Source organism: Dunckerocampus dactyliophorus, chromosome 2 (assembly GCF_027744805.1).
Source record: "Dunckerocampus dactyliophorus isolate RoL2022-P2 chromosome 2, RoL_Ddac_1.1, whole genome shotgun sequence".
NCBI classification, from domain to species: Eukaryota; Metazoa; Chordata; class Actinopteri; order Syngnathiformes; family Syngnathidae; genus Dunckerocampus; species Dunckerocampus dactyliophorus.
Window position 1 is genome coordinate 28,935,731 of NC_072820.1, and position 22,184 is coordinate 28,957,914.

Sequence of the window (22,184 nt, forward strand, 5' to 3'; positions counted from 1 at the left end):
CTAGGGTGTCATTTTATGTCTAGAGGACTCTAATGTTAAAAAACATTTAGACGCTTGCAAACAGGTTTTAGGCTTATTTTCTCTGATTATGTCTACTATATTGGGTAATAGGAGTGTAAAGGTGATTATAGGGATGTTATTTCATGTCTACAGGGCTCTAATAATGTTCTAATAATGTAAAACGTATTTAGAAGGCCATAGCCTGGTTTTCTATGCTGTAACTACGAAAATATTCCATGTATAAATAAGCAATCCTGCTTTGCGGAACTTCAATTATCACAGTCCGATCTGGAACCAACCAACAGCTATAAACGAGGGATTACTGTACACAGAATACACGATGTGATCAATATTGGCCGCACGTGCCTCAATTGCTTGACACTCACGACCGTCGTTCAGGATAAAGATGGTATTGTAACGTCTGCCCGGATGTTGTAAGGATGGCGAGGACGTGGTCGATCAACAATCTTTTTATTAGAAAAATATAATAGGCTACTGTCGGGCAAACCGCGCCAAGACATCATCAGCAAACTCAACGGTCCTCTCTGCACGCAGCCGCACACACAGTCAGGACTCTTGCCACTATCATTGAGATAGAAATGTTGCTAGTGCATTGGCACTTTAATTATTGTATGTAGTATTTTATTAGTGTATTTTAGGTCCTTCATGTGTTCTGTGTACAGTGCGAATGACTTAGGACACCCCTGATCTCAACAAAGAGATCACCGTCTTCATATTTCCTGCATAAATCAAACCCACGGCCGCCCCTTTTGCAGGCAGGAAGCGAGGCAAGCAGAGACGAATCACCTCTGCTCGCCTCAGCCAGAGCAGCCCGGGAACAAATAATAAATAGTTCTCTCCAGATTGAATGAGGGAAACTTGCGTGCGAGCACTCTAGTGCGAGTGGTTTGAGGCGTTGGAGCCACCTGTCCACAAATCCATCACCTGCAACACCTACCCCCCTTCTGGTGCTATGAATCATCTCAGATAGCTCTCCTAAAAATACACCCAATGCAGGAGGCTAAAAGGTGAGATGATGGGCTCTGGCCTTTGTGATAATGATGACTCAGAGGTGGAAAATAGCAAGCGGATGGAGAGCGAGGCTAATGGCGGTAGCAGCATGAGGTCAGATTGGATTTTGTCTGACACACGAGGCTGGGGTGCGCTGATTTGCTGGGGACATTTTGAATCCTTCCCTGCCTGCGGGTCCATTTTGGATCAATCTTTCATCCGGCAACAACCTCATGGAGGAGTTCAAACAGAGGTCAAAAGGGACTTGCTCCTTTTGCGCACCCATCTAAGCACAAAATTCACCCACAAACGAGGTTTCAGGCGGCGTGAAAAGGAGATGGGCATTAATCATGTTAAAAATGAAAGCAAATATATATGGTGGCCTGGGGATGTGGATGTGGTTGGGGGAAAGATTGTTAGTTTAAAGAGGAACCCTATTCATCAGGAGTCATGCTGCAGGTGCAGGCAAGTCACATATACAGTGTATCTCACATTGATTATGTGTCGCCGGTTCAGTACCGGAGTAAATAAGCACCAAATCAGAACACTGATTGGGTGTTGCTTTGTAAATTACATTTTTTTCAGTTTTTGTTTTCTAGTGTGAGTGTACAGGTGATGCAACAACGCCCCCTTACGGGATTAAGCAGATACAACTCAAAGTCATGTTTTATTCCAGTAAAAAATTATCAGTCATCATATGTTCGTTCGTCCATCCATCCATTTTCTATGCCGCTTATCCTCACTGGGGTAGTGGGGGTATGCTGGCGACTTCAGGCGAGAGGCGGGGTAAACCCTGGACTGGTGGCCAGCCAATGGCAGGGCACATATAGACAAACAAGCATTCCCACTCACATTCATACCTATGGACAATTTAGAGTCTCCAATTAACCTAACATGCATGTTTTTGGAATGTGGGGGGAAAACCGCAGTACCCGGAGAAAACCCACGCAAACACGGGGAGACACGCAAACTCCACACAGAGGTTCAAACTCTATCTCCTGACTGTGTGGCCAACATGCTAACCCACTCAGCCACCGTGCGGCCAGTCCTCATATGTACTGTACAAAATATTAATATTGCTCATATTGTTGACAGCAGGGGTGTCCAAAGTGCAGACTGGGGGCCCTTTTCAGCCTTCAGCTTGTTTTTATATTTGCCCTCTACATATTTCAAAAAATCATGAATTCATTATTGAGATACAGTATAGTATTAGATAGTACACTCAAATGCTTTGTCGCCTACTATGCAAAGCTAACATGAGATGGCTTAGCATATATTGGCCTACATTGGATCCGCATCCTATTTTTCTATATGCGGCCCTCTGTGGAAAACATTTGGACACCCCTGCATGACAGTGTCGCCCTTATGTTCAATCGGCATTAAATGTTCCAAATAAATAACAGGAATGGATCGGTACAAGAAAACAACTTTGCCTATCTATTTACACTTGTAGGTGAGCTGCTTGCGATGGTAGTGGATCCACGCAGGCGCCACCGCTAGACCCGACAGGTAGCCCAACATGGCGCCCAGGCTGCAGGAAACAGGCCAAACCTGTACAAAACAATTAAAAATAGTCAGCTAACATAATAGGTAGCATTGTCTTGCGTCTGCAACGGACTGACCTGCCAAGGCCTGTCCCAGTCTAGAGGAATAGGGAAGGCTCCCACCCAGGCTCCCACCACCGTAAAGGCCACCGTGATCTGGAGACAGGTGTCCCACACAGACATGGCTCTGGATGCAACACAGGACAGGTTTGAACCTACAAATTCAATGGAAGGGATACTTTTGAGGCTCACCCGTGGCGACTGAAAACTCGAATCCAAGCCTGAATGTTTGGGCCAAGGACACAGAGACACCTCAGGGTAGTGAGGGAGGACAGTAGCACAGCCAGAGAGAAGGTCTCCAAGGCGGATCTGAGAAATAAGACAAACTTTTCGTCAATCCAGCAAACAAATGTAAAGAAATAAACTGTTAGAGTGACGTTATCCGTGCTGGATGTGCGTCCATTCCTGCACAACATTGAGCCACTCACTCCATCAGTGGAGCACCGTAGAGTACCACCACAGTGTGGAAGAACAAGCAGGACAGGAAGAGGTACAAGCAGGAACGGAACAACCTGGACAGCTGCACAAACGAAAAAGGGACGCTTAAAACAACAATAACAACAACATTTAAGCTCCACCTCTCCCTGGATCCTGACCTTGTATCCCAGTGTGTGCTTCTTGGTCGGCGGGGAGATGCCGATAAGCCAGAAGATGACGACACTGACCGAGGTGACAGCTCCGGACACTGAGTAGAGCCACAAAAGGTGGGTTCCATACACCGAGAAACCCGGAATGAGAGCAACGGGCACCACGGTCGCCACAAACACCGAGGCGGCGATGATGGCGTGGGCGCTCGCCATGGCCCGGATCTCATGGTCCCACATGGCGGTTTGCGTGCGTGTCGATTGTAAGGCAACAACACAAAGTACAAAAATGTTACATGAAGCCTTTAAAATGACAAAACAAGCAACGAATGCACAGAGTTACAACGTCCATCAAGGGGTCGACCGGACTTCCGTAAAAATGGAGTTGGGCATACTTCCGTTTGAATTTCACAATTACACACACACAAATTTAACGGTGAAAGAACACTGCAAAGCAAATACAGAAATCAATATATAACTAAACAAAACTAAATTATTTATTACAAGAACATAACAAAATAATTGGATTAATAACACGTGTCAACGATGATTTTAAAAGTCGAACTGAAACCGAAAGCGTGTGCTTTTATTGCCTAGGGTTGAGCGACCTACTTGTCAGCCAATAAAATCTCGTCACATTAGCTGTGTCCCATTTCGGGGTCTGCATCCTTCAAGTACGCATTTGCAGCGCGCATGACGCCATAGCGGTGCGCGAAGGCTGTCCCAATTCGAAAAAGCTCAAATGCGGCCGACAATTGTGTTCATCTCGACCATCCTTACTGGCTTTCCATATGCCAAGATCCTTTGCGCGCACAGCTCTGAACAAAATTCAACATGGCGGCGCTGCGCGGAGGAAAAAACACTGATCTGTATAAAATATCTGGATAGCTCATACGTCGCACGCTGGCGTGCAAGCCGCTGAAGCCAAAGGGACGCCATCTTACTACTCACATCGCGACTACATTCGCACAGCGTACATAGTGTACAAAGCAGATGAAGAGGCTCGCAGAACATCTATATTAAATTAAAAAGCGGGGAGATTCTCCCATTCCTTCAAGTAACGCAACCTTCGTCCCTTAAAAACGATTTGATACGTTATTCTCTATCTTTTGGCTATATTAAATGTACTTTTCCCCCTTCCAATTCTCATTGCCTTTGGGACAAAATTCTACTGTGCACCCTGGCTCAGCACTCCCCTATAGCAATGCATAGTTTTACTCCTGTAGAAAGAGATTTTCATTTGAACTGCATATCCCATCCCTTTTTTCCACTAAAATCCATGGTCATGATCCTTTGCTTTTTTTTCTTACTTTCATGCAATTCACTATGCTCTCGTCAGTACAAAATATGAATCATCAAAGAGAGTGACTTTGGACAAGTTTTAAAATCATTTAACATTTTGCTGATTTTTATCTATTTTTTTGTGTTATGAAATAGAAATAACCTCTTTTCTGCTATAGAAATATATTTGAACAAAAACCACAGGAATAATATGTGATAACCATTATGTGTAATAACCATAAACACATACACCCACACACACACACAGAAAAAAAAACAACAACACTGAAACAAAACTATATGCTTCGGGTAAGACAATACGTTGTTTGCAATCTCAAACATACCGGTATGCATGTTCAGTAATATTATTTTCCAGAACATATCATATGAATGAATCCTTTTACGTCAGTCATTCAGCAGCAAAAAAAAAAAAGTTGTTTATCCAAATGAAGGGTCATGCCGGCTCAATTGTATGCAAACTGGCTTGCTAACTGCACTGTATACAATGCCTGGTAGGCATCATGGAAACACTGACATTCTATGGAATCACAGAAGTGCCAAAATTAAAAGGGAATACGTGTGGAAATACAAAGAGAATCAATAATACAACTATATACAAATGTGGAAATGCAAAGAGATTCAATAATAAAAAAAACTATATATACAAATGTAGTCATTTTTTTTTACCATTTTATCTTAATTTTTTTGTATTGTCAGAATGAGACGCTGTGGGCGAACGCTGTGAGCGGGTCATTCTGCCAGCAAAACAGGAAAACAACAGCAAATTTGAAAAAACAAAGACAATACAGAAAAAATTAAGAGAAAATGGTAAAAAAAAAAAGACTACATTTGTATATATTTTTTATTATTGATTCTCTTTGTATTTCCACATTTGTTTATTTTTGTATTATTGATTCTCTTTGTATTTCCACACGGATTCCCTTTTAATTTTGGCACTCCTGTGATTCCATAAGATTCTCCCATCCTTCAAGTAACGCGACCTTCGTCCCTTAAAAAATACATATATCATGATATAACAAAAAAGTACGTAAATTTCCTCTTAGCTATTATAGAGCTATATAAACATATCAATTCTGTACATACATTTAATCAGAGCAATTTTACACGATCGAAAATATCTGAGAGCTCGACAGTGCAAAACCCTTAAATTATCAATCATAAATCTACATTTCAATCATACTTACAGGTGAAATGTTCGTCCACAGCCTTTGAACTGGCGATTTGTGCAGTTAATAGCTGCAGGCATCTTAAGTCGAAATTTGTGTCCAATCCGAATTAATAAAATAAGTTCACCACGAATGTAAAGGTTTGCCCGATAAAGTGTTTCTTGCTTTATTTACGCATCAGAAGATGTAACGCTGTATATGTAAAGCATAGTGTGACATCTGAAAATTAAAATCGTGGTAAAATACGAGACCTCGACTACAGCAATTATGACCGACCACCGTGGTGTTTACTGCTCTTTATCCAGAGAGAGAGCCTCATACCGGGGCTGTGTAAGTGGGCAGACAGCTTCATGCATGGAGCTTTTTTTTTGGAAGTAAAGCCATAACACGTTTTCTTCAATTGCTAAACTTTGTGAATTTGACTTATGTCTAACTCATATCTGTAACTGTAATAGTTTATCATTTGTAGCTAAACTACTTATGTTGCCTACTATAAATTATTATTTGTATTTGTATTTGTACTTTATTTATCCGACAGCGGGGAAATTCACTTGTTACAGCAACAAGCAAGATACGCAAGTAAAGAATACAGTGTAAAGAATGCATAGTGACTACAACATGGTTCAGGTGGTGCAGGTGTTGTAGAGCCTGACAGCGGTTGGTATGAAGGACCTGCGGAACCTCTCCTTCTTACACCGTGGGTGTAACAGTCTGCTGCTGAAGGAGCTGCTAAGGGAACCCACAGTGTCATGTAGCGGGTGAGAGGTGTTGTCCATGATGGATGTCAGCTTAGCCAACATCCTTCTCTCCCCCACTTCCTCCACGGAGTCCAGAGGACCGTCCAGGACAGAGCTCGCTCTCCTGATCAGTCTATTGATCCTGCTCCTGTCCCTGTCCGTGCTGCCCCCTCTCCAGCAGCCCACAGCATAGAAGATGGCTGAGGCCACCACAGAGTCATAAAAGGTCCGTAAAAGAGTCCTGCACACACCAAAGGACCTCAGTCTCCTCAGCAGGTGGAGGCGACTCTGGCCCTTCTTGTAGAGGGCGTGGGTGTTGACGGACCAGCCCAGTTTGTTGGTAAGGTGAACACCCAGGAATTTGTAGCTGTCTACCAACTCTATGTCTGCTCCCTGGATGTTCACCGGTGTGAAGTGAGATGTTTTCCTCTGGAAGTTAATGATCATCTCCTTTGTCTTGCTGGTGTTGAGTTGCAGCTGGTTAAGCACTCCAGCTGACAAAGTCCCTGATGACCGTCCTGTATTCCAGATCATTCCCCTCTGAAACACAACCAACGATGGCTGTGTCATCTGAGAACTTCTGGATGTGACACTGTGTGGAGTTGTGTGTGAAGTCCGAGGTGTAGAGGGTGAAGAGGAAAGGGGAGAGCACCGTACCCTGAGGGGCGTACGTATGTACGTAAATTGACAGGATGGAGTTGCGTAGTATTGATACATTTTATTTTATTGACAAACGTGAACTTTTGTGAATGTTTACATCACTGTTGTTAATGTGATCTTGTGTTTTCTGTTCAGAACATTCTGGGAGTAAACGGATTCACAAGACAAATTGAAGAACAACAGACCATGCACAAAGAAATGGATAAATGTAATATATAATGATGTAATGTAATAATAAATGTAAACTGTAAATGTATATATACACTACAGAGTTGGAGGATCATTGTTTTTTTTACCCATGCTTATTAATAATGTGCTGAAAGTACTGTTGGTGTCATGAATTTCAGCTGCCTTAATTGCAAAGATTCAAGAGTATATTATGCTACTCCTATTAATCTATTCCACTTAATATTTACACATACCTGCACAATTAAATCACTACCGTTTATAACATAATAATAATAAGTGCTATATTGTAGGGACAAAGGATTATTTATTATTAGAAATTCAGTCTGGGCATATGTAGAAAAAAAATTAACAGATTACAATATATTTAAAAATATATATGCATTAGTTGAGTAGGGGTGTGTGGTGTTGCTTTACCAACAACAAGGACCATAATGACTTGTGTTTTTCTGGGACATCATCTGGATTGTAACCAGCGTGTTTGTGAAGGTTTATGTCCAGCACATCATCCATCAAGTAAGTTTGCAAAGATGACTGACTGTCAATATTCTACTAATACTTTTGTTTTTATATACACGTGGCTATACACATGGCAAACGTCTATGTACAAACGAGATCCTCTATAAACGAATGCATAACTATTAAAATAAGACTATAGAAAATGGTTTGACTTGGCTAATGAAGAGAATCGTGAACCCTCCAGTTAAGATATAAATGATTAATAACGATAAAAAAACAAAAAACTTGTAGATAACCAAACAAGCAACGCTAAAAATCTATATATCAAGGCAATTTTTTAAAAAACACGTTGACCAAAGTGCTGTACAAATGGGATGACTAGCTCGAAGCAATAAACTAACAATATTATGGTTAAAAATGCAAGGTTTCTCTCTGAACTGCTGCTATTTTCTTTCCAGCAACGCATAATCCCAAAATAAATGTAAAACAACAACTTTGGCCCCGTTATTTAATATCGTGTTATGTCTGTCGATCTTGTTTTCTCTACTTTCCGGACTTTACGGCATATCGGAAGTGTTCCGAAGGCAAGACCGTCACATCTCACATAGCTCTCGCCGAGCCTGGAGGACTCTCATAAAACCCCAGCTTTCGTCGACCGCATAGGCTGGGTCCTTTGAAGGATGCAGACCCGAATTGGGACACAACTAATGACACAATCCGATGAGTAGACGTCATCAGGGAACCGGAAGTTTACAAACCAAAGCACTCAAGCTAGCGAAAAGAGAAGCCCTTCGCCAGTTGGTGATATAATTCGCACAATTTTAGGCAAATACCACCGAAAATAAGAAGGAAAGATGGTCTGCGAGAAGTGTAAGTTTACGACACAGATAAACTGCTATCTGTAGTCAAACCTTGTTCGTGTTAGCGAACGACGTATCATCTTCGTATGCTAATGCTATGCTGTCTGCTAGCTTCACCCTATCCGTGATGAACTGATTTCACCTAATAGGCTAAAAAAATTACATTGTGTGTTTATCGTAGAGCAACTGTTTCTCTTGTGCTGTATTATAGGTGAGAAGAAGCTTGGTAGAGTCATCACTCCTGACACTTGGAAAGATGGAGCACGGAACACGATTGGTAATCAGTGGCTAAAATTCACTAAAAGTAGCAATGTTACAAAACATAGCAGTATTGCAAAATTTTGAAATTTGTAAAATCAAGTCTGTTATTAATTCTATCTGATAAAGCATGACTTGAATTTGATACCTCATTCACCTCTCTACCCCAAATATTAAAGAATTTCGAGCAAAGTTTATACCGTAAACGTGCCTTTGTTTCCCAATGCTTTAACAATGAGCCAAGACAAAAGTTGTGATCGGCCCACGGACCTTAAAAATGCAATTTTTTCATAGGATATCGGGTGTAATTTCATTCGTATATATTGTTGTTAGTTACATTACGTCTTCCTCTTCAATTTTGTATCGCATTTATATTGAGTGTTGGGTCACATCCACCCAAACAAATGCTTTGAATGTTAAGTCTAACTTTAAGCCTTTCAAACTAATGAATCGGAACTTCAGGACAAGGTAAAAGGATAGGCTATTAATTCACTTGAATATCTATCTGCAGATGAAATTTCATGAAAATGTGTTTTTTTTTAACCTGGAAATAGTACATGTCGTATTTTCAATAGGGATGTCTTGATTGTAAATATAAAAGCATATAAAATATGAATATTTTTTATATCATTATAACAAAATCATGCTAAAAAACATAGTTTTTCTCAAATATGGAGTGGATGGTGCATTTTATACATTCCTGTCATTGATGATAGCGAGGTATTTCTTGTGGTTAGTGTGGGGTGAAAAGGAATACACAACATGCTGCTGCACTGCAGTGTGAGGCATATACATGAAAAATATGACACTTGATTTTGTGGGCTTTTTTGATAATCAAAAAATGTGAATGGCTACTCTTTTGACTTTTAAAACAGATTTTCACAGCCTAAGTTATGATATATTTTGTGGTACGGTTACTTGCCAAGGTCCGTGGGTCAATAACAGCTTTTGTCTTGACTCAATGTTAAATCAATGGGGACCAAAGGCACTATTTCCTGTATAAATTTTGCTCTAACTTCTTTAAGATTTGGGGGAGAGAAGTGAATGAGGTATCAAATTAAAGTTCAAGTCATGTTTCATCAGAAATGATTAATCACAGACTTGATTTTACATATTCAAAAATTTTGTAACATTGCTACTAAAAGACATTTTTCTCATTACTCTTGAAGCGCTCTCGTATATTCAAAGGTGCATTTACACTTGACATTTTTGGTTCATTTGCTCTGCTAGTGCTGAACGCAGTCAAGGACCAAAAGGACCGGCCCAAGACTGCCTGAGAAATGGGTCCTGGTCTGTTTGCAAGTGTGAAAGCCAGCCGTATTAACCAACCAAAACACTGAATATGATTTTACTAAGAGAAAGCTGAGTGAAAATCATCAAAACATAAAATGCATTGCCGTGGTGTGAAAAAGTGTTTGCCCCCATTCCTGATTTTTTTTTTTTTTTTTGCATGTTTGTCACAAATACATGTTTCATTTCAAACAAATTTAAATATTAGTCAATGACAATACAACTGAACACAAAATGCAGTTTTTAAACTAAACTTTTTTATTATTAAGGGAGAAAACAAAATCCAAACCTACATGGCCCTGAGTGAAAAAGGATTGCCCCCTAAGCCTAATAACTGGTTGGGCCACCCTTAGCAGCAACAACTGCAATCAAGTGTTTGCGATAACTTGCCATGAGTCTCTTACAGCTCTGTGGAGGAATTTTGGCCCACTCATCTTTGCAGAATTGTTGTAATTAAGTCGCATTGGCGGGTTTTTCAGCATGAACCGCCTTTTTAAGGTCATTCCACAGCATCTCAGTAGGATTCAGGTCAGGACTTTGACTAGGCCACTCCAAAGTCTTCATTTTGTTTTTCTTCAGCCATTCAGAGGTGGACTTGCTGGTGTGTTTTGGATCATTGTCCTGCTGCAGAACCCAAGTTGGTTTCAGCTTGAGGTCACAAAAAGATGGCCAGACATTCTTCTTCAGGAGTTTTTGTACCCAGCAGAATTCACAGTTCCATTTATCACAGCAAATCTTCCAGGTCCTGAAACAGCAAAACAGCCCCAGACCATCACACCAGCACCACCATGCAGTATTTTACTGTTATGATATTATTTTACTGAAATGTACACACACTTTCCAAAAAGTTAAACTTTTGTCTCATCAGACCACAGAGTATTTTCCCAAAGGTCTTGGGGATCATCAAGATGTTTTCTGGCAAAATTGAGACGAGCCTTAATGCTCTTTTTGTTCAGGAGTGGTTTTCGTCTTGGAACTCTGCCATGCAGTTTTTGCCCAGTGTCTTTCTTATGGTGCAGTCATGAACACTGACCTTAACTGAGGCAAGTGAGAACTGCAGCTCTTTGGATGTTGTTGTGGTGTCTTGTGGGGGGGGCAATAAGTTTTTCACACAGGGCCATGTAGGTTTGGATTTTTTTTCTTCCTTAATAATAACAAGTTTAATTTTGACTATTTACTGTAAATCACGGTGTATAAACCGCACCTTTTTTCCACCGGTAGGAAGCAAAAAATCGGGGTGCGGTTTATACACGATGACAGGTCTGTGACCAGACTCGGACTGAAAAATAATATCAGACAACGCTTCAGCGGAAGATCACTCGTACTACAAGCCCGGTCACACCGCGCAAACTTTGCTGTAGCGTCCCTTGAACGGTAGGAATAGGGGGCCGAATTTCCCCCCCCCCAAATGGAAGTGCGGTTTATACACCGTGATTTACGGTAAATTTGTTTGATGGCCTGAAACATTTAAGTATGACAAACATGCAAAATAATATGAAATCAGCAAAGGGGCGAAAGACTGTTAGGTAAACATACCTGGATCTTTTCAACAAAGCGGTCGTGCGGCCTATTACAGGTCACTGAAGTCATCAGAAACGGCACTTTTTGCAGCAAATCTCTGGCAACCTTGATGTCTTTATGCAATGTATTTTAGTTAAATCTACAGTATTTATATATAATGAATTTCCAATTTTGCACAACTTTACCTAATTAAATAACTAATGTGTGACTAAGAGGAACTTATAACATCATCAAAGTGTTGTAAAATCACATGTGCCGTTCCTATGCTGTTATTTAGAGTTACGGCACAACAATGCAAGTGTTCTGTTGATATCAAGAATGCCTATCAAGAATGGCAGTGTGTCATTTTCTTCTGTTGATATCAAGAATGCCTATCAAGAATGGCAGTGTGTCATTTTCCACTTCCATCATGTGCCTTTTCGGACATACACGTCACATTATTTTCCAGACAGAAACTTCTGTTATCTGGATCACAGAGATATCTTCCCTCGTTTATCGCAGTTAATTGGTTCCAGACCTGACTGTGGTAATTGAATTTCCGAGAAGTAGGATTCAGTGTTAATAAAAGGAATGTTTTTGTAGTTAGAGCATGGAAATCATGTTTGACTTTCAAAATGTTGTTTACTATTATTAGAGCCGTGTAGACATTAAATAACAACCCTATAGTCACATTTACACTCCTACAATTCTTTGTATACACCACATTGCTAATGCGCAGGCTATGCAATCACTGCAGGGACACGGGATGGCCACGGATGCATAGAATGCTAGCAGGCTAACTAGTTATCTTCCAATTTATTTATTCTAAACTTACGAAAGGGTTTCGTATGGAGTGGGCAAGAAAGACAAAATAAGAAGCCAAAAACTTACCACTTCCACACAGAATTATAGAACTTTTTTTCCACTCTACCATGTCGGGCATGCCATGACTGACTACATGCAGTGTGACTATGATGTGATGTAATTTCATGTCTCATTAATGTTATGTGTCGTTACTGACACCTAGTGGCCAGAATACTACATATAACTTGTATTTCAATATTTTTTGACGGATAATGGGCTGTAGTCAACCATGGAACAGCCATCATTTATTAATTAATTTGTTTTTGAAAACTGCAATAGGCAAGGCACAATTCATACACAAGGTAATTCAAAGTGCTTTACAGAAAAGAAGGGTAAAATCACTTCATACAATCATTCCTTAAAAACATGAAATCATTCTAAAATCATGACATAAAGTTCCAGAAATTATTCTATAATACAAAAAAAGATGAAGAGTGCAGATAAAATACTTTCAGTTGTGATATGCACAGTGGAATAGAAGTGTTTTCAGCTTGGATTTGAACATTGCCAACATTGAAGATAGTCGCACATCTTCTCGAAGATTGTTCCAGATTTTGGCAGCATAAAGCTGAAACGCAGCCTCACCGTGTTTAGTCCTGACTCTGGGCACCCATAGGGGACCACCTACTTGAGCTTCTCAGAGCTCCAGATGGTTTATGTGGCTCTAACATGTCAGAGATGTACTTTGGCGCGAGACCATGAAAAGACTTATACACAAGCAGAGCTGTTTTAAAGTCTATTCTCTGAGCAACAGGAAGCCAGTGTCGAGACCCGAGTACTGGACTAATGTGGTCATATTTCCTGGTTCTAGTCAGCACTCGAGCAGCAGCATTCTGGATTTACTGCAGTTGTTTTACTGCCTGTTTAGAGAGCCTGGTGAGAAGGCTGTTGCAGGAGACGGTGGCAATACAGTGAGGGCACGATATTTGAACCGCAATGTAGCAAGGGACGGCTGTAATGCAGTGTTACTGTCAGTCACTGACTTCAGTCTTTCGTTCTTTGTTCCAGAGAGTGGCGGTCGCAAGCGGAATGAAAACAAGTTGCTTACTTCCAAGAAAGCCAGGTGGGTCTCACATTAATGTCTTATCCTAAGAAGGGCATATTCCACGGGTCTCAAACTCCATTTAACTGGAGGCCGCTGAAGGGAGAGTCGGTGTGAGGCTGGGCCACATCACGTACTCACTCCGATCCAGCCGTTTCAACCAGATGACTAACTTGGTAGCCCGTAAGCACTAAAACTGAAGTATAAAAATTAGGGTTGTCAAATGGTTAAATATTTGAATCAGATTAATCAAAGTTTTCAAATTAATCATGATAGTAACTATGTCTGAAATATGCCATTTTTTACTGTATTTAATTAACAGAAAGATAAATGGCAGTAATTAATTAAATAAATTGGTTACTACCGTTAATGCATTATTTTTGACAGCCCTAATAAAAATAGAATAATGTGGCCCATTTACCGGGTTCAATGTATACCATGGTATGGAAAAAGTCATGGTTTCAAAACCACTTTCTGCGATATGAGAGAAAGTGGACGTCCAGCATGGCCACTACGTGGAAATAGTTTGACACGTCCTGTGTTATTCCTAGCAGTCAGAACTGGGCTTCGATGTTTTCCTGCCTCATTAACATTGAGCAGCATCGGGACAGCCACGCTGTTGTCGGCCGACATATTACTCACATGGAGGGTCACCAAATGTGGAGGTGTGATTGGGAAGGAGACAAGAATGGAGGATAAGTGGTACAAACCTTTTACTCTCCACTGTACAACAAGCAACAACCGCGTAACGTCTCAGTTGCCAACAATAATCACATGACCAGGAAACGGAAGTTTGGGGAAAAGTGACCTGCCACTATGAAATAATAACTTAACATTACAAGTGTTAAAAAATTCTTTGTTGTAACCTTCTTGAGCCACTTCATTGCATTTACTTGCATTTTGCTTCGTTTTTTTTTTTTAACTAAGAAAATGTTTATTGCGTTGTGACGTGAGTTGCAGGATTAGCCACAGTCAACTGCATTGAGAACTGTATTTTATTTATTTAGAAAGAAAGAATTGAGTTTTTTTTGTTATTTATTTTAAATACATATGTTCCACTTTTATTGTGTTATATGATTTAAAAATGACTGTTTTGATTTTACTTTTTTCTCTATTAAATAAAGATATTTCAAAATAACACATTTTAGAGCTGTAATTACAATATTGTGAAACCGTCAAACTATGATATTTTTGCCCAAGGTTTGCCCAACCTTCAGAATCTCATACCAGCCCCTATTGTGGTATTCTGAGTTTGTCAAGAGATGGTCACAGGTGCTTCAGTTTGCTTAAATTAGGTTCTTTATTACATCCGCAAAGCCCAAAGCGCAAGCGCGGAGGTTATGTTTTTGCCAGCGTTTATCTGTTTGTCTGTTTGTGTTCAAAATAACTTGAAAAGTTGTTAATGGATTCAAATTATTTTTTTCAGGAATTGTCTGAAATGGGATATGGAAGAAGTGATTAAAATTTGGGGGTGATCCGAATCACCATCTGGATCCAGGAATTCTTTAACATGATAGGACCATTTTTTCGGCATTTGTGCATATAACTACACAAAAATTGTCAGAGCACTTGGGAAAACAAAAATACAGGATAAGGTACAGGTTCTACACAATATCAAAGACTGATCCAAAAAATGTAAGATTTATATTTTGGTGTGAATCACAATATGGGGGAAACTGTGGCACTTGGCGGAGGTCTGCGCTCTCGGCATGTGTACTTTTTGGGTACACATGCCGGAAGTGTGTTGTTTGTGTTGAGAATGTTGACGGTTAAGACAATCTGGGTTCAAGAATAAATGTGCCTTTCGTTCTTATTTCACTCAGAACTCGCACAATGCCAGCGGGCATTATGAAACTCTCGCTTACGTTAAAGCGGTAAAACATGGTGAAAATAAACTCATCCAGCTCGAGTCTCTCTCACTCACTCACACACACACACGCACATACAGCCGGACTAGCATACTCTGCTAAACTAAGCTAACCCAGCTAGCTTCCATTCACGCACTGTAAGAGGAGTTTTTCCACCAACTTTCGTCTGTGTTTCAGGTCGCCATTTCGACATGTTTAGTTTGGGAGTGGGTGGGTTTGTGTTGGATGAGATTTCACCACGATTGAGTGGTTCACCACGAAAATACTTCCCCACATGAACGTTCCTTCTACCCATTTCAATTTCTGCAAGATTGCACATTTAACAGTAAATTCTGTTTTTATTGGCCAATTCCGCGATTCCGTTAACACAGAAATCATGGGGCCCTATGTGAGCATGCACTGCGGTACTTTTGTAAAAAGTTGCTAAAGTTCAAAGTTAACACAGTTGTTAACTCATTGTTAACTCATTCAATGCCAAAGATCTATTTATACGTTTTTATAAACCCGTACGCCCGAACCAAAAGTCGTGTTAATACGTCTTTTTTATGTTTTTTTTTTTGCGCGAGAGGCAAAAAGAGGTGATGACGCAACTGCACACTAATCGAAGTCACTGTCACTGCAGTTAAGCAATAAAAACAGCCACAAGATGGCACAAGTGTATTTGATAACAGCTCGGCAGGGATCTTTTGGTGTAAAAACCCACTAGCAAGGTGGAAGTGGAAGCATAGAGGAGTGCAGAAGGTTACGCATTGTAGGGAAATTTTAACGCATGCACACACAGTTTATGTGAAAATTGTAAATAGTTCATGGTGTTATATTTGGAAATAAGTTGTTATTTTGAGTAAAAACAACCCTTTTTTGTTTTGTTACCACAACAGTTGTTTAGATTTTTGAGCTGTCACAAAAGCAAAAAAATATGTCAAAGTGAAAGTTATTTTCACTAAAAGCTGTTTGTTCCCCTTTTCTTGTTGGGAACTGAAATTTTCATGAAACTTACTGCTACTGCTGATTTACTAAAGAACGGAAAAAGGTAGAAACAAACTTTTATTTTCTGATGAGAGACGAGAGTCTAATCTTTCTTTTGGTAGGTTCCATGTTTATATAGCCAGAGAAAACTATTGTGTGCCTTGAAAGATCTGTCAAAATAGTCTAAAATGGCTGGTACTGAAGGGGTTGTTTTTTGAAAAATGGCTTGGATTGAATTAGTTCATTATTATTCCCCACCGTAGTAGCAGTTTCCCTATGTGTGTTTACCTGTTATCTGTTGTGCTGTCATTTTTGTGGTGGCACAGTGAATGTAGTTTGTATTTATGTCTAGTGAATTCCCCAGTCCATTTCATTGTGTGACAGACTCACTGAGAGTTCAGCTTGCCCAGGCTTCATGGGCCGCACTTCCACGAATCTGTCTCTTTAATAATTGTCTCTTTTCATCTACATGGGAATCAGGCACACTGAAACGTTTCTTTTATCTGAAACATCGCTATGGTTACAAATGTCAATTTCTGCTCCATCAAACACATTCCACCCTGTTCCATCCTGGATGAGTTAAGAGTTGTAATCCGTCTCACTTTCAGGTTTGACCCTTACAGCAAGACGGGCTTTGCTACATGCAGGATCTGTAAGAGCTCTGTTCATCAGTCTGGATCTCATTATTGCCAAGGCTGCGCCTACAAGAAAGGTTGGTCCCGTGAGCTCAGTGTTGCCCGAGTTGCAAGTATTTTTTAATAGAGGCCGCATGGCACAAGCTTTTCATTTCTTGTGGGTTCTTTTTTTCGCCTCTGGAAGCGTAGCTTTAGTTATAATGCATTACGTGCATGTTTGCCCACTTGTGGAAATTTGATTAACTAGAAACTTGCATTTAACTAGAACATTACATTTAAAACCACTGTATCATTTTTCCCTCTTTCTATTTTTTATAAAGCATAAATGCTGCCTTTTGTCGTTATGTGTATAATAATGCTGACTGGGGACGCTCCGATTGATCAGCCACTGATTCATATCGGCCGATTTCCTTAAAAATCACGTGGTCAGCATATGCAGATAAATGCCTTTCAAAGCCGATGACAAAAACGACCGGCGTGCGGCGCTAAACCCTCCATGTCTACTGTGTCACGTAGGGTTGCCAAGACTCGTATTGAGCCGACAAGGGACACACTTTGGCCCGTATTGCCGTTAGACTCAAAACTAGTCTGTAAAACCTCAATGGCTTCGGTTTGACAGCTTGCCATGTCGGCTACGCCAGTCTGCCAGCGTGTTTGATCACTCCCTTATCAAACCTATTGTCTTCCCAACATTGCTTGCATCTTTGTTTACACGCCGAGCTGTCACTGGGGGCAGCCAGCGAGCTTGAGTTATCCTCATAGATTCAAGATTCAAGATTCAAGATTCAAGAGAGTTTTATTGTCATGTGCATAGTACAACAGCAGTTATACCATGCAATGAAAATCTTATTCTGTTCATTCTCCCAAGAAAAGAAAGAAAACAAATGAAAGAATAAGAACATAAGAAACATAAACACACAAACATAAATACCAATAAATTAAGCAACAACAACAGACGAGACATTAATACAAGTAAATAATACAAATAAATAAATAAATAAAGTGCTATGAGTGTGTGCGTGTGTTGCGTGCGGCGTGTGCGAGTGCTTCGTTGAGGAGCCTGATGGCCTGTGGGTAAAAGCTGTTTGCCAGCCTTGTGGTCCTGGACTTCAAACTCCTGTAGCGTCTGCCTGACGGTAGGAGTGTGAATAATGAGTGTTGTGGATGTGTGCTGTCCTTGATGAGGTTGTGTGTTCTGCGTAGGACTCTAGATTTATAAATGTCTTGCAGTGAGGGGAGGGCTGCCCCAACAATGTTCTGTGAGGTCTTGATCACCCGCTGGAGTGCCTTCCTATCACGTGTTGTACAGTTACCGTACCAAACAGTGATGGAGGCGGTAAGGACACTTTCGATAGTGCATCTGTAGAAGCAACTCAGGATTGTGGTGGACATGCCAAATTTCCTCAGTCTTCTCAGGAAGTACAGTCTCCTTTGGGACTTCTTCAGAATTTGTTGGGTGTTGTGAGACCAGGTGAGGTCCTCGCTGATGTGTGTGCCAAGGAACTTGAAGGTTTTCACCCTCTCCACCTCAGTCTCATCAATAAACAGGGGTCTATGCGGCTCCTTTTCCCTTGTTCTTGGGTCGATGATCATCTCTTTAGTCTTATCTGTATTGAGAAGGAGATTGTTATCACGACACCAAGCTATGAGGTCCGCCACCTCTCTTCTGTATGATGTTTCAACACCACCAGTGATCAGTCCGATGACTGTAGTGTCATCTGCAAATTTAATGATGCTGGTGTTGTTCTGGGAGGCCACGCAATCGTAGGTGAAGAGCGTGTAGAGGAGTGGACTCAGCACACACCCCTGTGGGGTCCCAGTGCTCACAATTCTTGAGCTGGATGTGCGGTTGTGGACTCTGACTGACTGGGGCCTGCCTGTGAGAAAGTTAAACACCCAGTTACAGAGGGAGGGAGACAGGCCAAGTGTGAGGAGCTTATCTGTGAGTTTGTGGGGGCAGACTGTATTAAAAGCAGAGCTATAGTCTATAAATAGCATTCTGACGTATGTGTCCTGGCCCTGTAGGTGAGAAAGGTATGTGTGGATGGCAGTGTTGACTGCATCATCCGTGGACCGGTTCTGGCGATATGCAAACTGTAGAGGGTCCATGGTTGCCGCCGGGATGCTCTTTTTGATGTGGGTCATGACTAATCTTTCAAAGCACTTCATAACAATAGGAGTGAGTGCTATAGGGCGATAGTCATTCAAGCAGGTCACGTTGCTCTTCTTGGGTACGGGCACTATGGTGGTGGACTTAAAGCAGGTCGGTACAGATGCTTGTGCAAGCGACAGGTTAAATATGTCAGCAAGCACATCAGCTAGCTCTGATGAGCAAACCCGAAGTGCACGTCCTGAGATGTTGTCTGGCCCTGCTGCTTTTCGTGGGTTTGTTTTGTTTAGAACCCTGCGCACATCAGCTGATGTCACCATGAGAGGTGAGTCCTGTGTGCTCCCCAGGTTCAGCCACCCTCACCCCCACCATAGCTTCTGGTCTTCGGACTCTGGTGGACTTTGTACCACAGTGACATTTTGTTTTTTAAAAAAACAAGCAATGCGATTAGTTGGGAGCTTATTTTTGCCCCACGGGGAAGTTGATATCACATTCATGGTGTACCTACTTTTTTCAAGTGTCACTGAACAGTTTTGCTCTCTTGTCATTATACAAATTATGTCTTGTCCAGCTGATATTGACTAGCTTATCAAAAGAATCAAAGAATATTTGCTTCAATGCTTAGTAATTTTTTTATTATAACTGTTGAATTCAGACTTTATGCCTTTTTATATAATGACAGATGAGCACAAAATAGCAATAAGACGACGACTAGACTGTTTGAATGGAGATGTGCTTGGTAAATAAAGTAGTGAACAATTTAAATGTTGCCAGTCATAAATTAAACACAAATAGTTGACAGCTCTAATAGTGATGGAAGTTGGACACCCCTGCAACCTGGACAATGAGTTTATTGTGTTTTAACTTAAACAGGACAGATTTTATTATTAATAAAGATATGTGTTTGTTTTATTTTATTCTGATCATTTTGTTATGTTGAAGTAAAAAAGCAATGATTGAACTATTTATTTCCCATGTATTCGGATTATTCCAAAACATGCATCAAATTAAATTCAGGTTTGTGTAAAATACTACGCCAAAATTTTTTAAATAAATATCTATTTGCCAGGGCCCATGGAATTGTCAAATGGGAGCCCTGGCCAGTAGCACGCAGCATAAATAAATTCAGAAATGTACAGTTAATCCATGTGATTGATATCTGTATCGGCCAATTTCACTCATGTATGATTGGTATCAGAATCACCAGCATAAAACCCTGATCTGAACATCCCTAATGCTGACTATTGGAGAAGTGTGCTGTAATATTGTGGATTTCAAAGACTAAAACTGAAAGACTTCAACAAGTTGCCCAGAAGAGTTTATGAAAAAGCTGCACATTTGTACAGATGATAATGTTATTATAAATGACGGTCTTTGCTGTCTTTTTCGTCTCTAAGAAACTCAACATAACAAAGTCATGTTTGATATTCATTTCGAGTACTAACCTTGTCTTACTTTCTTGCATATATTTTTTTTCCTTCTTGCAAAGGAAGAGGGGGAATTGTCAACTCATTCCGTGGTCACGCTCACTAGTAACACCAATGGCACAAGTGATTGTTTGTGGCCAACATAAATGCTAGCTTGAGTGTATGCTCAACAAAACCCACATTGTCCAAACTGTCTCCAAAGATACCAACTGATAGTAATACATTTATTTACAAAAAACAAAAGTGCAATGGTATTTATTCACTACTGAGATGTTAATACTTTTTTTTGTAATCCTCTCCCCCAGGAATCTGCGCAATGTGTGGCAAGAAAGTTCTGGATACCACAAACTACAAGCAGACATCAGTGTGACGAACACGCTGTGACAGGCGTATGTTTGTCACCTGTTTTCCCAATGTCATGTGATACAACCCTTTGATACTTTGCTTTTTGTGACTGAGAGCGAGAGAAAGCAGGATTGTAGTCTCGTGGTCTCATTACATTATTGAATGGATCTATTAGGATGAAACTAACTACACCTCATGTTTCTTTAGTTGAGCCTGTCCTGTTATTTTTATTCTTTCTGATTTAATGTGTATATCAAGTGGTTCTATTTTTTGAGTAAACTGAAATAGTCAGTCTAAAAATGGAAGCCTTATTTCATTCATGACAGAAACCCTGTTGAATGCCCGAGTGAAAATCTGCAAAGTCTGACGCCCCTTTGAGCAATACATGCAGTATGGCAACTGTGTTACATCATAAAGCACCAAAGTAGACTGCAGTTGAATATTATGAGTACCGTATTTCCTCTAGTAGTGGTCCAGCGCCTGTCTGTATTGTGTCTGTGTGTCAGGGCTACACAGTGGAGCATGTCACTAGCATAAGGGAGCACTCGTGTGTGTTTTTCAACCCTTTCATTCGCATTTTGCTCCTGAAAAAAGTCCATACAAAGTGAATTAAACTGGAGTCAAATTTTCACTCATCTATATATAAATGTACAAGTCTCCTACAGCTTTTCTTTGTTCACATCGGTAACTCTCGCATTGACGCATGATGACGTCCCAGCCGCACAAGATGCTCGTGTAGCTAACTAGCTATGGTCTCAGCTGGATACTGGAGCGATACAGGAAAGATGACTGAGTGCTGTGCCACTCATGCGCTAAAAATACTTCTTTTTTTTTGTTTATATGCATCGTAACTCTGCTCTGAATTCCCGTGCGGTATGCATTAAAAGATGCGATGAAGTGTTTTTGTCATGCATTTAGTGTGTAATCTTCACGAGAGGCTTGCCGCTGGAGCTACCTCCTCAACCTGGTGTGTGTGCCTGTATCCAGCCTTTGCTTATAGCGGGGGTCATTTAGTATAGTGCTACGAAAAAACAGCATGGACACTCTAATTTGTTAACACTCCCCACTCACTGTGAAATATGTAAACCAGGGATAACCAAAGTGCGGCCCGCGGGCCATTCGTGGACCACATTTTTATGGGCCTGTGAACGGCACATTGTAGAAACAAAATTTAAATAAAACTGGAAAAATAAAAAAGCATAAAGTAACTAAGAAAACACTGAAAGTTGTAGAAGAGTTGATACTAAAAACTAAAGTCTTACAGATCACTTACACACATACACAGTACACATATAGCTGAATAATAAACA

At 40.6% G+C, this 22,184-nt stretch overlaps 2 protein-coding genes across 2 annotated transcripts; one reads left to right on the plus strand and one right to left on the minus strand.

Annotated features, from left to right (window-relative positions):
* Positions 1-1,665: 1,665 nt before the first annotated feature.
* On the minus strand, positions 1,666-5,007 carry pigf (phosphatidylinositol glycan anchor biosynthesis, class F). Its single transcript, XM_054766787.1, has 5 exons — positions 3,212-5,007; positions 3,044-3,135; positions 2,808-2,924; positions 2,634-2,742; positions 1,666-2,562 (listed from the first exon to the last, which is right to left on the minus strand). The coding sequence occupies exons 1-5, from the start codon at positions 3,437-3,439 to the stop codon at positions 2,449-2,451; spliced, it is 660 nt and encodes a 219-aa protein (XP_054622762.1). The 5' UTR covers positions 3,440-5,007; the 3' UTR covers positions 1,666-2,448.
* Positions 5,008-8,286: 3,279 nt separating this feature from the next.
* cript (cysteine-rich PDZ-binding protein) lies at positions 8,287-21,771 on the plus strand. The gene is made up of 5 exons (XM_054768730.1): positions 8,287-8,579; positions 8,781-8,846; positions 13,490-13,544; positions 16,966-17,069; positions 20,835-21,771. Exons 1-5 carry the CDS (start codon positions 8,564-8,566, stop codon positions 20,897-20,899), a joined length of 306 nt encoding a protein of 101 aa, XP_054624705.1. The 5' UTR covers positions 8,287-8,563; the 3' UTR covers positions 20,900-21,771.
* The last annotated feature ends 413 nt before the right edge of the window (positions 21,772-22,184 follow it).